The sequence below is a fragment of the Myotis myotis genome, unplaced genomic scaffold (genome assembly GCF_014108235.1).
Source record: "Myotis myotis isolate mMyoMyo1 unplaced genomic scaffold, mMyoMyo1.p scaffold_m19_p_20, whole genome shotgun sequence".
Classification (NCBI taxonomy): Eukaryota; Metazoa; Chordata; class Mammalia; order Chiroptera; family Vespertilionidae; genus Myotis; species Myotis myotis.
Window position 1 is genome coordinate 15997018 of NW_023416325.1, and position 13948 is coordinate 16010965.

The 13948-nt window shown below is 40.0% G+C and overlaps 1 protein-coding gene across 17 annotated transcripts in view; it reads right to left on the reverse strand.

The window, feature by feature from the left end:
• ATXN2 (ataxin 2) overlaps nt 1–13948 on the reverse strand; it is a 98014-nt gene that overhangs the window by 60534 nt on the left and 23532 nt on the right. For 16 of the 17 annotated variants that reach the window (XR_004974859.1, XR_004974858.1, XR_004974857.1 and 13 more), the window contains exons 2-5: nt 11845–11878; nt 10759–10818; nt 10203–10274; nt 9226–9376 (exon numbers count right to left, since the gene is read on the reverse strand). Coding sequence is in view for 13 of the 17 variants with exons in the window: in XM_036353857.1 (XP_036209750.1) it covers nt 9226–9376; nt 10203–10274; nt 10759–10818; nt 11845–11878 (317 nt within the window). In the remaining 4 variants the exon portion in view is untranslated. Of the gene's footprint in view, nt 1–9225; nt 9377–10202; nt 10275–10758; nt 10819–11844; nt 11879–13685; nt 13880–13948 lie in introns of those variants that run through there. The other variant, XM_036353862.1, reaches the window with a different exon arrangement.

Sequence of the window (13948 nt, forward strand, 5' to 3'; positions counted from 1 at the left end):
CTAACTGTAATTCTGGGCTATCAAGCAGAACTATTTCATATTAGAAATAGTACCATGGAGATGACAGTTATCTACACTAATAAAAGAGAAACATGGTAATTGGCGTACGACCGCTACCCTTTCCATTGGCTAATCCCCCTGTCACTCACAGAGTAGGGCCGAGATATGCAAATTAACTGGCAGCCAAGATGGCGGCCGGCAGCCAGGCAGCTGATGCGAACAGGGAGGCTTGCTTGCTTCAGTGACGGAAAACTCCAACGTTCCCCGCCTGACTTGCTGGCCTCTCAGCTGCAACTCTCAGCAACTATGTTGCGAATAAAGAAGCTAAAAAAAACCCAGAAACCTGCTTTACTCAGCTAGCTTCAGCCAGCAGGACCGCAACATTGTATCAAATACAGATGGTAAACAAAGGCCAGAAACCTGTTTTCAGCAGCCAAGGCCTCAGAGCTAAAGCTGGCCCAGAATAAAAAAAAAAAGAAAAAAAGGAGCGGTTGGGAGATTCAGTCCCAGCCTGAAAACAGCCCTCAGCCCCTCAGCCAGACTGGCCAGGCACCCCAGTGGGGACCCCCATCCTGAAGGGTGTGTGACCAGCTGCAAACAGCCATCATCCCCTCACCCAGGCTGGTCAGGCACCCCAGTGGGGAACCCCACCCTGATCCAGTACACCCTTCAGGGCAAACCAGCCAGCCCCACCCATGCACCAGGCCTCTATCCTATATAGTAAAAGGGTAATATGCCTCCCAGCACCGGGATCAGCGGAGCCACGAGGCCTCCGGCACCGGGATCAGCGTGACAGGGGGCAGCGCCCAAACCCCCTGATCGCCCTGCAGCTCTGTGTGTGACAGGGGGTGGGGGGGGCGGGGCCCCAACCCCCCGCCTCCCACGGGCCCTGCTCTGTGTGTGACGGGGTAGAGCCATAACCTCCCCATTGGCCCTGCCCTGAGTACGAGAGTGGCGGCGCCCCAACCACCTGATGGGCCCTGCTCTGTGGGTGTTAGAGGGCGGCGCCCCAACCCCGCCCCCCCCACGGGCCCTGCTCTGTGGGTGATAGAGGGCGGCGCCCCAACCCCGATTGACACTGCTCTGTGCGTGACAGGGGGGAGCTCCCCAACCCCCTGACTGACCCTGCTCTGTGCATGACAGGGTATGGAGCCCCAACCCCCCGATGGGCCCTGCTCTGTGCGTGACAGGGGGTGGCGCCGCAACCTCCCCATCGACCCTGCCTTGAGTGTGACAGGGGGCGGTGCCCCAACCCCCCAATCGGCCCTACCCTGAGCATGACTGAGGGTGGCATCACAACCTCCCAATCTGCCCTGCTCTGTGCATGACAGGGGAAGGCGCCCCAACTCCCCAATCGGCCCTGCTCTGAGACCGACCAGGGGCTGCACCTAGGGATTGGGCCTGCCCTCTGCCACCCGGGAGCAGGCCTAAGCCAGCAGGTCGTTATCTCCCGAGGGGTCCCAGACTGCGAGAGGGCACAGGCTGGTCTGAGGGACCACCCCTTCCCCCGAGTGCACAAATTTTTGTGCACAGGGCCTCTAGTATAATAATAATAAATTCAAGTCTTTTGAGGTTAGATCCATAAAAGTCAGTCCCAAAAATTTTCCTTCAAATGAAATTTTTTTTTAGGGAAGAATGAATCAGGAAGAGCTAGAATAAAGTAATAGATTATCCTGAATTCACACTTGGTAGGGTCGGAATAGGAAACCAGATCTGTCCTACAGCACACATACCCCAAAACAGGCAATAGAGCCTTTCCTGATTATGCTCGCTTCTGGTCCCAGCAGCTGAGAGATTCCACAAAATGTTAGATTTTTTATTCCTGCATTACCTCCAAAAGATATCAGAAGACATTCTAACAGTGAGGCATCAGGAGGTGGGCATTCTGTCTCTTCTCCAATGGGCTCTGGGTGCAAAGCCCCATTTTGAGGGGAAGGAGGAGCTTTTAGTCTGTGCTATTTGGAAGGGCAAAATGGCTCCAATCAGTGTTGGAGCATTTTTTTATAAAAGGAACAGTTTTCATCTCAAAAGTTAAAGAATGAGAAAGGAAATAATTTTGTACAAATTTAGGCCAAAAAAAAAAATACATTCAGAAATATTCAGGAATCAAACTTAGTAACTGAACCACCAGTACTAGTAGCCAGCACAGTAGTCTTTTTAAAAAAACTTGAGAATTATAGCAAAAGTATCCAGAAATAGAGAAAGTAAATGAAATTCATTCCAATTCTTACAGTTATATGCATGCCTTTCGGTTTCCTTGGCAAATATAAAGAACAGTTTAAAGATTCAGACTGTTCTTTTCTAATATAAATTAGAGGAACAACTGTTCAAATGCACATGCTCACTTAAAATTCTGAGCCAGGACTGATCTGGGTAAAAAAAGCAATCATTTTTCTATTTAGTCAGATGGAATAGAAATTAAAATGGAGACAATTTACCCACATTCTCTCACTGCCCTACTTTTTTATTAGTTTTAATATATATGTTATTGATAAAGACACCATTAAGACTCTGCAGACCAAGAGAAAATAAACTAAAACCAGATAGTAACTGGGTATAGCATCACATAATACAACCAAGTAAACTGTCTTCCTGAAAGTGTCCTGGACTCATTTTCAATGATCTACTGGAGAGTTCAAGAGTCCTACTTGTTTTTACTTAAACTGTCCCACTAGGAGAGTATAAGTCATTTCTTGAGTCCCTCACCATCACAAGGTTAATATTCATCTTTCTCACTTTTACCATTCAGCAAGCCTAAGATGAAAAATCACATTCCATGTCTTTGAAACTACACACCTTTGATTACTAGTGAGGTAGACTATCTTTCCACATGTTCACTAACCATTTGTAAAACTTATTTTATTCCATTTCCCCAGTGTGGAGCATGTCTTCTAAATTTTATGGCACTTCTGCATACATGTAAGTCTTTAATATTTTATAATCAAATATTTAAATCTTTTACTTTATGAATTTTTGCTTTGATGTTCATACTTATAAAGTCATCCTCTGTCTCAAAATGATATAAATTCATAGACTTTTTCTAGAATTCCTATGTAGTTTTAATTAAAAGATGTTTTTTCTTTAACCATTTAGGTTTTATTTTGGTGATAGGTATAAAGTAGGAATCTAATTCCTCCCAAATGTCCCAACAGCATTTACTGAATAACCCACCTTAACTCCATATTTAAGTATTATTATCTTTATTACATATTAATAAAATGCTCATATAAATTGTCTGTTTTGGATTCTCTATTCTTTTTTTTAATATATTTTATTGATTTTTTACAGAGAGGAAGGGAGAGGATAGAGAGCCAGAAACATCGATGAGAGAAACATCAATGAGAGAAACATCGATCAGCTGCCTCCTGCACAGCCCCCACTGAGGATGTGCCTGCAACCAAGGTACATGCCCTTGACTGGAATCGAACCTGGGACCCTTTAGTCCTCAGGCCGACGCTCTATCCACTGAGCCAAACCAGTCAGGGCAAGATTCTCTATTCTTTACCACAATGATCACTATGCTTTAATTCTAATGCATTTTACTGTATGGTAGGACAAGTCATCTTTTGTGACTCTGGTGGAAAAGAATTTCCAAAGTTCTTCTGTTAATACATAATATTTTATAAACTTTACAATCATTTTGTCAATTTCTACAATAGAGATAATATTATCTTTAGATATTACTTTCAGGAGAGTAGACAACTGTAAAGTATTAAATATTTCTAGTCAAAGTATGGAACATTTCTCCATTTAGTCAAATCTTATTATAACCACCTTCCGTAGGTCTTCATAGTCTTCAGCTTAACCACATATGTTTATTTTTACACTTTAAACTCTGTTCCTATTGTAAATGTTTTTATTTTATACTGTCTAGCTGATTAATGCTATTAAATAGAGGAAATCAATAGTTCTCATACATATTGTGAATCAGATCACCTTACTCTTATTAGTACTAAACAATATTTTCATTTTGTTTGTCTAAATAAAATTCTACTTTATGCTGTAGGTTTTTTTCCCTTTTTTTCTTTTGTTTTTAATAAATAAAGTTATTACTCTGACCTTAGCATACAACAAATGAATATAGCAGAGAATTTCTATTTGCTCTAAAAATGTATAAACAAAACTTAGTGGAAGGAGACCCTATTTTTTTAAAAAAATATTTTTATTGATCTCAGAGAGGAAGGGAGAGGGAGAGAGAGAGAAACATCATGATGAGAGAGAATCATTGATCAGCTGCCTCCTGCACACCCCCTACCGGGGACCGAGCCCGCAACCCAGGCATGTGCCCCTGACCGGAATCAAACCCGGGACCTTCAGTCCGCAGGCTGATGCTCTATCCACTGAGCCAAACCGGTCAGGGCAAAGGAGACCTTATTTTAATAAGTATGCAGTACTTCCCTATGAATACCTCAAATTCCTCCATTTAGTTTTCCCTCACCTGGGTCCTTTATACCTGCTTCTTTTTTAAATCTCAATTTCTGTGCCACCTAAACACTGGCCTCAATAAATGCTAGTCTCCATTCACTACTTGCCCCCAGCACAGACACACATCCTTCTTTTACTAATCCACAGCAAAGCTAAGGTAGTAAACTTCCTAGTGGTTCCGTTTAAGGAAAGAATATCAGATCATGGTGTTTCTTAGAGCTGGCTCACTAGAAAAGCTACAAGCCCAAGTCAACTTCCTTATAGGGCTTTCCTGCCCAGCTAACCTGGGCAGCCCCCAGCCACAAGATATCCATCACCTCATCTGTCTGCCTACCACAGGGCCTCTCCTCCCTCTTGCCCAAAGGACAGGCTATTGATCCTGATCACTCGACTAGCTTTAAAGCTGAGTGCCCGTCCAACTTTAGCATTTCCTGCCCTTCTACAGAGCCTACTGCACTCTTAGCTACAAGAATGTATCTACTTAGCTCCAAGGCTGTGGCCTGCCGGCCCTACCAGAGCACCAACCATAAATGAATCTGAAACATGTCTGACCCACTCAGAATCCAAGACTTCCTAGGCCATATCCTCCTCTATGATCTGTCTCTTCCTTCAATGACTGCCATGGCATCCCAATGCATGCCCTTTAGAAGAGAGCCCTCTCTCTGCTGCTCAGAGGGCCTTGTCCTATCAGATGTGCAGGGCAACCACAATGTTACAATATTAGAAGAAAATAATCCGTATGACATTCTCTCTCACTGCTCTCTAATCACACATTCACACCCCAACTTCCTCCAACTACTATAACTAATACAATTCTTCCTATCTATGGACTCCATTTGGAAAACAATGCCACCTATTTCAACATTCCATTCTTCTTGATTTCTTTCACATGCCTTGGGCAGAGCTTCTTAACATGGAATATATGAACTCCTTAGGGAAATGTGAATGTAGAAGCGTGTTTGTGTGTTTTTCTAGGATGAGGGTATGCAGCTTCACTAAGTTTTCAAAAGGGACCCAAAGTAGATTAAGTCTTGGGTTTCTCTGTACTTCCCATAGTGACAAGCACAGCCATGGACACATTCCACAGCTCGTTAAGTATTTGTTGGCAGGCTGTATACATAAGACACTTATAGCTTTCTCACTCTTTACATGAAGGCTCTAATTTCATTTGTTCAAAAGACATTTATATTACACCAGTACTATGTGCCAAAACACTATACCAGGCTCTGAGGACAAAAAAAAAAATACAGTACCCAAATACTAGTACAAGGAGCTCAAAGTATAATAATGAGGGAGACAGAAACATCTATTTATCCTATACAATAAAAGTGTAGTATGCAAATTGTCCCCTCGACCGGGAGTTCGACCAGGGGGCAGGGCCGGCTGGAGGAAGGAAGGGAGGCCCCAGCTGGCAGCAGTGGCAGGGGGAAGGGAGGCCCTGGTGGCGGCAGGCAGCCGGGGGAAGGGAGGGAGTACCCAGCAGGCAGCCGCTAGGGACCCTACCAGTGCACGAATTTTGTGCACTGGGCCTCTAGTATACATATAAAAGCCTAAGCGACCGGCCAGTAGCTATGATGCGCACTGACCGCCAGAGGGCAGACACTCAACATAGGAGCAGAAACCACAGGCATGAAAACATGGAGACTGATGAATCTCAGGGGAAAAAGGGGGTGGGGGGGAGATGAGAAAAAATTAACCAAAGATCTTATATGCATACTAGAGGCCTGGTGAACGGATTTATGCATTGGTCGAGGCCTGGCCTATGGGGATCAGGCCAAAACCGGCTCTCCGACATCCCCCAAGGGGTCCTGGATTGCGAGAAGGCACAGGCCAGGCTAAGGAACCCCACCAGTGCACAAATCCGTGCACCAGGCCTTTAGTCTAATTATAATACAATATGTTATAAGGGCAATGATACGGCCATTATTGGCAGGGGCTTATACGTGCTAGCTGAAATTATGAGAGCATATAAGTGACTGGTATGTGGTAAGCAGAGGGCAAAGAAACAAACATTGGGAACACAAGCACATAAGGGCAGTGCAGTGTGCTAGAAACTAAGATAGAATAAAGCAGAAAAGGAATGATTAATAAGACACATGAAAAATAAAGAGCAGCTCTGAAGGAGGGTGAAATCAGCAGTGTAAAATGCAGCAGTAAAGACTTCAAAAGAGTCCAAAAACCTACCAATTAGAGGTTACTGGTAGCCTCAGAAGTTTCCAACATGTGAGCACAAAAGGCAGATTACAATGGAGTGAGAAGTCGTGGAAAATAGTAGTTAAAATGTTTGGATAAGAAAGGAAGAAAGACAAGATAGTCACTAGAAGAACTCAGGATTAAAAGGGATACTTTTTAGGATAAGAGGGACTTGAATAGGTTTTCAGGCTAAAGGGCAAGAGTAAGCAGAGAGGAAGAGGTTGAGAGTTTGGAAACAGAGAGGTGATATAAAAGAGCAAGAACCAGGAATGGCAGAATGGACAGAGTCAAGGGCATGACTGGAGAAGTCGAGATTAAGCAGGAGGTGAGACATCCTCTTCACTAAAAAAAACAAAGCAGAGCCCTAACCGGTTTGGCTCAGTGGACAGAGCATCGGCCTGCGGACTCAAGGGTCCCAGGTTCGATTCTGGTCAAGGGCATGTACCTTGGTTGCGGGCACATCCCCAGTGGGGAGGAGTGTGCAGGAGGCAGCTGATCGATGTTTCTCTCTCATCAGTGTTTCTAACTCTCTATCCCTCTCCCTTCCTCTCTGTAAAAAATCAATAAAAAATAAAAATAAAATAAAAAACCCAAAGGAAAGAGAACGATGATGGCAAAGGGCGAAGATGCCCTGGCCACGTAGCTCAGTGGGTCAGAGCATCGTCCCGATACACCAAGGTTGGGGGTTCAATCCCTGGTCAGGACACATACAGGAATCAACCAATGAATGCATGAATAAGTGGAACAACAAATCTCTTTCTCAAATCAATAAATAAAATTTTAAAAAAATGAAATTACACAGTATTAGATTACAGTCAAAGCATGAGTTTAGAGACAAAAAGTATGTTGTGTTATTTCACCAAACCCAGCATGGTATGTATTTTTGATCAGCCCTAACAGCCCATGTGCAGTAGGAAAAATGATATAGGACTAAAGTAGGCAAACTTTTTCTAAAAAGTTTTCTATAAAGTAGGCAAATATTTTTTGGTTTTGCAAGCCATATAAGTCTCCATTACAACTACTCAACTCTATCACTGTAGCATGAAACACGGTCCCTAACGATGCATAAAGGAATGGGCATAACTATGTTACAATAAAACTTTATTTACTGATGAGTGGATTTGGCCCACTTGACCCCTGTTCTCTAGACTGAGAATACTACAATGGAAATAAAGCAGGAGAAAGAAATATGAGGGAGAATGAAATAAGGAAATAGACAAGAGGGCACAGAACTGAAACATAGTTGAATTGGGATATTAAAGAGAGAAAATATAAATAAGGACCAATAAGAAGAGCAGAAAGAGGGCAAGAGAAAAAAGCAGGTGAGAAAGGAACATTGGAAAGAGACAGTAAACCAAGTTAAAATAAAATGCCAATTTCAAGGTATGTATATGCCGGTCAAGGGCACGTACTTGGGTTGCAGGTTCGATTCCCCGTCCGGGTCATGTGGGAGGCAACCAATTGATGTGTTTTTCTCACACTGATGTTTCTCTCTCTCTCCCCCCATCCCTCCCTCCCTCCTTTTCACTCTCTCTAAAAGTCAGTGGAAAAAATATCACTGAATGAGGATTAACAAAAAAAACAAATACAAGATAGACATTTGAGAAGATACAAGAACAGGACACAGTGCTTTTATCAACACTGTAATAAAGTTACAGAGCACCTAGCATGGCTAGCTTCTGAAAAAGCAAGCAAACTATAGGTGAGAACCTTGTTAAGAGGTCCAAGAGAAAAGCTTTAACTTTCTGGTGGCTTATAACTTCTAAATAACAGTGTAGAAAAATTAGCACAACAGAAACAGCTGTTGGCATAGACTGAATCATAAGAATTAAAACTTGCTGAGTTATAATTTGCAATAGAATTGACTATGAAATTTGACCAAGAGAAAAAATCAATTTAAGAATCAAGTTCAAAATTGCCCAGAAGAGTCGTACAATGTTATTGAACATTCAGCACTATAAAATATACTCTCTAAATGAATAACAGCAACTCTGACATTTTTCTCCTCAATGAACAGCTGAAACATACTAAATTTTAATATAATACATCACCACTTTTATATTCTCAAAACGTAGTCCCATACCCTGAACTTTTTTTCAAATATGTATGGCTCTCCTTTACCATTTGTCTTCATTAATCATTTTCTATCCACAGCCTTTCTCCCTTAGCTCTGTGCCTTTGATTTCTTTCCAGAGCATTTATAAAACGGAAACTAAAGCATTTATAGAACTATAAGCTTAATAAAACTATAAGTGTTATTTATAAGCATGATAAAATGAAAAATGTATAAACTAAAGCATTGCAGAACAAATGGGAGAAGAAATTTTCCGATGAGTGTAACAGCAGCATGTTTAACCATGACACTGTAGAAAATCCTTTACAAACTATTTTTTAATAAGAACACAAACTCTCATTATTTATCCTACTAAAAGTACCAATGAATCTTCCACTAGTTTTTAACATTTTCCAACAAAAATGCATTATAATCCCCATTTATCTTAATCAGGTCATTTTTTAAAGCCCATATTTCTTTAAAAAAAATGTCTGTAGAGTCTGCTTGAACAAATTTTATAAACCATGAAGCATACTTAAGAAATCAAAACTCACCTCTTCTTGCATAACTGGAGTCCATATCTTTAAATTGTACCACAACGAAGTCTGAACACTTAAACAAAATACTCTCCATTATTTCTTCACGCTTTGGCCCTGAACTGGATTCTGTACTTTTCTCATGTGCAGCATCAAGGACCAAATCACACTAAAATGAAAAACGTGAGTAAATATTTAAACATTTATAAAATAAACTTGACATGACTTCTTCAGCACATCAAAGTACTATGCTTACATGCCTTTGGCAAAAAATAATCTCTCTCAAGAGAACTATAATTATACGTTTTCCTCAGAAATATGAACTGTTTCCCATTCCATCTTTTAAAAATCCTCTCACCTAAAGTTGGTCCTTGCTACCATGGTATGCCTCGAGAACATTAATAGTAATAAAAAAGAAAACAAACAAACAACCCAATTTCTCCCCCTTCTGGTCCACAATACGTGAAAAGGCCAAAATATTTTTGTTGTTAATGTTCACCAGAGGATATTGATTTTTAGAAAGAGTGCAGGGGAGAGACAGAGAGAAACACTGATGTGAGAGAGACACATCAGTCGGTTGTCTCCCACATACGCCCCACCGGGGATAAGGACTGAGCCTACAATCGAGGTAGGTGCCCTTGACCAGAATCAAACCCGGGACCCTTCAGTCCATACTCCATCCACTGAGCCAAACCAGCTAGGGCAAGGCCAAAATATTTTAATAAGCACACAGAACAAGAAATCCTTTTGATTATACATACCATCTATAAAATAATCAGTATTTGAAACTGAAGAGCAAAATCATTCAAAGTGGTTTTAAAAAGTGCTTTTAAGGTAAAGCACTGGGCATGAAAATGTGACAAACACACCCACCTCATAACTATAAATTGCTAAATCAAAAACCAACAGGCACTGTCAGGAAGCCACACAAGCACAGGGCAGTTAATGATTCATGGGGTTTCACATTTAACAAAAAGGAAAAGAGTAAAAATTACCTTAGGACTGTATGTTTTAAAAACTCCTTCATATATACCTCCATTTTTCACTTGTACTTCACATTTGGATCCCTAAAAACATATAATTAATTTATCAAAGAAACAGTGTGATACCCAGTCATGGTGGTAATTGTTTTCAATTTACGTTTTATAATTCATCAGGCTTCATTCAACATATCAGGTGCTCACTGACAGAACAATAAAAGTTTTTAAAATATCAACAATACACAATTCTCACAGAATTCTGTTCAGAATTTACAGCATGAACTTAAATACTGAAGTTAAGTATTTCTGACGCCAGTCCTAATAAGGTGACAAAATAATGCATCATAACAACTACTAATATTATGTACACAACAGAGTTAACAAGAATGCTTTTTATAATGAATTACAGTAACTTGGGTAGAATTCTAACCTCTGAAATTCTAGTCAGAATTCCTGATTAAACATGACCTAAGAAATGTTACACAGAGAATCATTCAGCCACATTTTAACTTCATGAAATTATTTTATTCCACTCCCAAGGCAGTTTCTCCCCAATAATCTGATAACTTACAACAACTGATGTAAGTATATGAACCATCCTCATATTTGCATAGATTCCATCAAAAGAAATCTGGAATATTAAGAAAAAAATATTATCAGCAATCAATATTTATCCTTGCACATATATTAAACATTTATTTTGTTATAAAATATTTAGTTAGGTTTGTAATACCTTACATGCATTAAAGGAAGATTTGGTTTACTATAGTCTTTTGCTTCTTTAGAGAATAGAAAATTAAGTTTTCACACCAAATAACAATGTTTTGACTATGCCTGATATAAAAAGCAAAACTGAACTTACATGTATGAGGAAAAGACAAAGCCATAGGAATAGAAGAGACAGATCAATGACTGGGGAGATTTCACTATAAAGTGACATGAGGGATTTTTAGAGGCAATGTAACTGTTCTACTATCTTGATTATGGTGGTGGTTACACAAGGGTATGCATCAAAATTCACAGATCTGTATACTAAACAGGGTTAAGAATACCTTAATACTAAATGGGGTAGAGTTGTAGAAGACCTTGGATTATCTGCTCTCAGCACTTAATCAATGACAGCGCTCTAAGGATTAATCAATCAGTCACACCACTCCTTATTACATAAGTGTATGTCCTCCTGATTCTAAAGAAGAAAAACTGCCCAATAAAGACAAAGTCTCAAAAATTAGTGAGTGGAACTTATACCTTCTTCTGTTTGTGCCCAATTTAAACCCAAAAGGCCCTTTCAAAGGAAGAAAAATGAAAAGAAATAAAAGATAGCACATTAACTCAAAATCTAAACCCAAAGAGCTCTGCAAACTCCAGTTCTAGTATTCCACTTATCTTTTAGGAGTTAGATTCGCCTTTAGTGATTTATAAAAGAAGAAATGACATTACTATGCATGATAAATATTTCTAGATAATATTACATTTTATACAGTCATCATCAAAATGACATAGAGCTAATAATTTTATACTAAACAGTACTGATCTGTAAAAGATATCGGAGATATAAAATTGAAGAGGGAATTTTTTTGCCTTGACTTTTGGTCTATGGTTTCAAAATCACATTTGTTACCAGTTTTTCCAAATAAATAATATTCAAATTACTCACCGTAGACTGAGGCAGTCCCTTGTTGTTTCGGCCTCTGAAAAGATTAAATATTATGTTTATTACATTCAATAGGCTAAACAAGCTAAAAATATTTTCAAATTTAAAATATCTTATGTTTCCATTCATAAAGCACAAGTGATCAATCTGTGGACCAGAGTCATCTAATATTAAGTATAAAAGCTATCTAAGAACAGTACCCCCCTCTCTCTCTGCTTTGCTGGCTCTGAGGCCCAGAATAGGTATGGGTCATGGAAGGAAGGCAGTAGGAAAGAAACTGAACAATATCAAACTCAAAATTTAGTACTGGAATAACCAATACTAAATATAACAATCTTTACTCCAAAAGTAATCAATTGTTCTGTCATAAAAAGCTACTCAGGAGCAAAATACAGATTCTGTTCCTGATGTGACTGACATCAAGTCACTTCCAATATTTTTCCCTCACCTCTAAGAATAGGTACTGTGTTTACAACTGCAGAAAAACGTCTCAAAATAAGTAAAATTGGCCCTAGGAGGTTTGGCTCAGTACACAGAGCGTCAACCTACGAACTGAAGAGTCCCGGGTTCAATTCTAGTCAAGGAAACGCACCTCCGTTGCAGGCTCCTCCCTGGTCAGGGCGTGCAGGAGGCAACCCATCAGGAGGCAACCAATCAATGTTTCTCTCTCACACTGATGTTCCTCTCTGCCTTTCCCTCTCTCTTCTACTCTCTCTAAAAATCAATGGAAAAATATCTTTGGATGAGGATTTTAAAAAGTTACATCCTGTTAAATAGTAAGCGCCTTCTTCAGAATCTAGGTAACAAGTGCCTTCTGAAACAATGTAGCACACCAATGAAGCTGGCTGTCAAGTAATTCCAGTAATGTGGACTCTATTTTCAATTTTATTATAGAACATAATACACCCTAAGGCTTGTTCCATTAGAAAAGATTAGAACCCTTAGGAAATTATAAAAACACTAATAAAGTGAAATGTTATATTCCTAAAAACATGAGTTACTCTAGAATAACAGAACTGGGGTCTCGTTTTGATAAAACCACAACTCTCAAATTAAGACATAAACTTAAGGGAGAGATCAACCAAAGAACTTGTATGCATGCATAGAAGCCTAACCAATGGACACAGACACCAGGGGGGTGAGGGCATGAGGCGGGGGGGCTATCGGGGGATAAGGACACATATGTAATACCTTAATCAATAAAGAAAAACAAAAAGATAGAAACTTAAACCATTCAAAGAGAAGTACAATTCAGGTCTAAAAAGTCTAGCAGAGCCCTAACCGGTTTGGCTCAGTGGATAGAGCATCAGCCTGCGGACTGAAAGATCCCGGGTTCGATTCCATCAAGGGCATGTTCCTTGGTTGTGGGCACATCCCCAGTAGAAGGTGTGCAGGAGGCAGCTGATCGATGTTTCTCACTCTCTATCCCTCTCCCTTGCTCTCTGTAAAAAATAAATAAAATATATTTTTTTAAAAAAAACAAAAAACCTTGGGTGTGCCATAAAAACACCCTATTCTAAAAAAAAAAAGGTCTAGCAGTTTTGAATGGTGTCAATTCCCAGCAAAGTAGCACTGCCCTTAGCACTGAGGCCAGGGCCAATTTGGTCTCCAACTCTGTCACCTTCCCTCATCTAGAAGATAATGTCTTGAACCAAATCACCTCTGGGATTCCTTCCATTTCCAATATTCTAATTCTGTGACTGCCTCACACACAGCACAGAGAACTTCCTAAAGTCTAAATATGACCAATAATTTACCATTTATAGAATTGACTAAAAACCAGACACTATGGTAAGCACAATGTCAAATCTCTCATCCCTCCTTTAGAGGCTATGAAACCAAACCTTGGCAGTTAGTTAGACATCTTGACCAAAATCATTCAGCTCATGAGCAGGAGGTGGTATGTGAACCAGGTGATCCAAAGTCCAGACTTTTCATTTCTAGGTTATGCTGTCTCTCTGAAATTGCATCACAGGAAATAAACTAGCCTCACAATTACGCCTAATCAAATTTGTACATTTTCTCATACATTATTTGAATAATTTAGATTTTTCTATTTATTTGTAGTCTGCAGCCAAAAGCTAAAAAATGGCTAAATCTTGTTTAG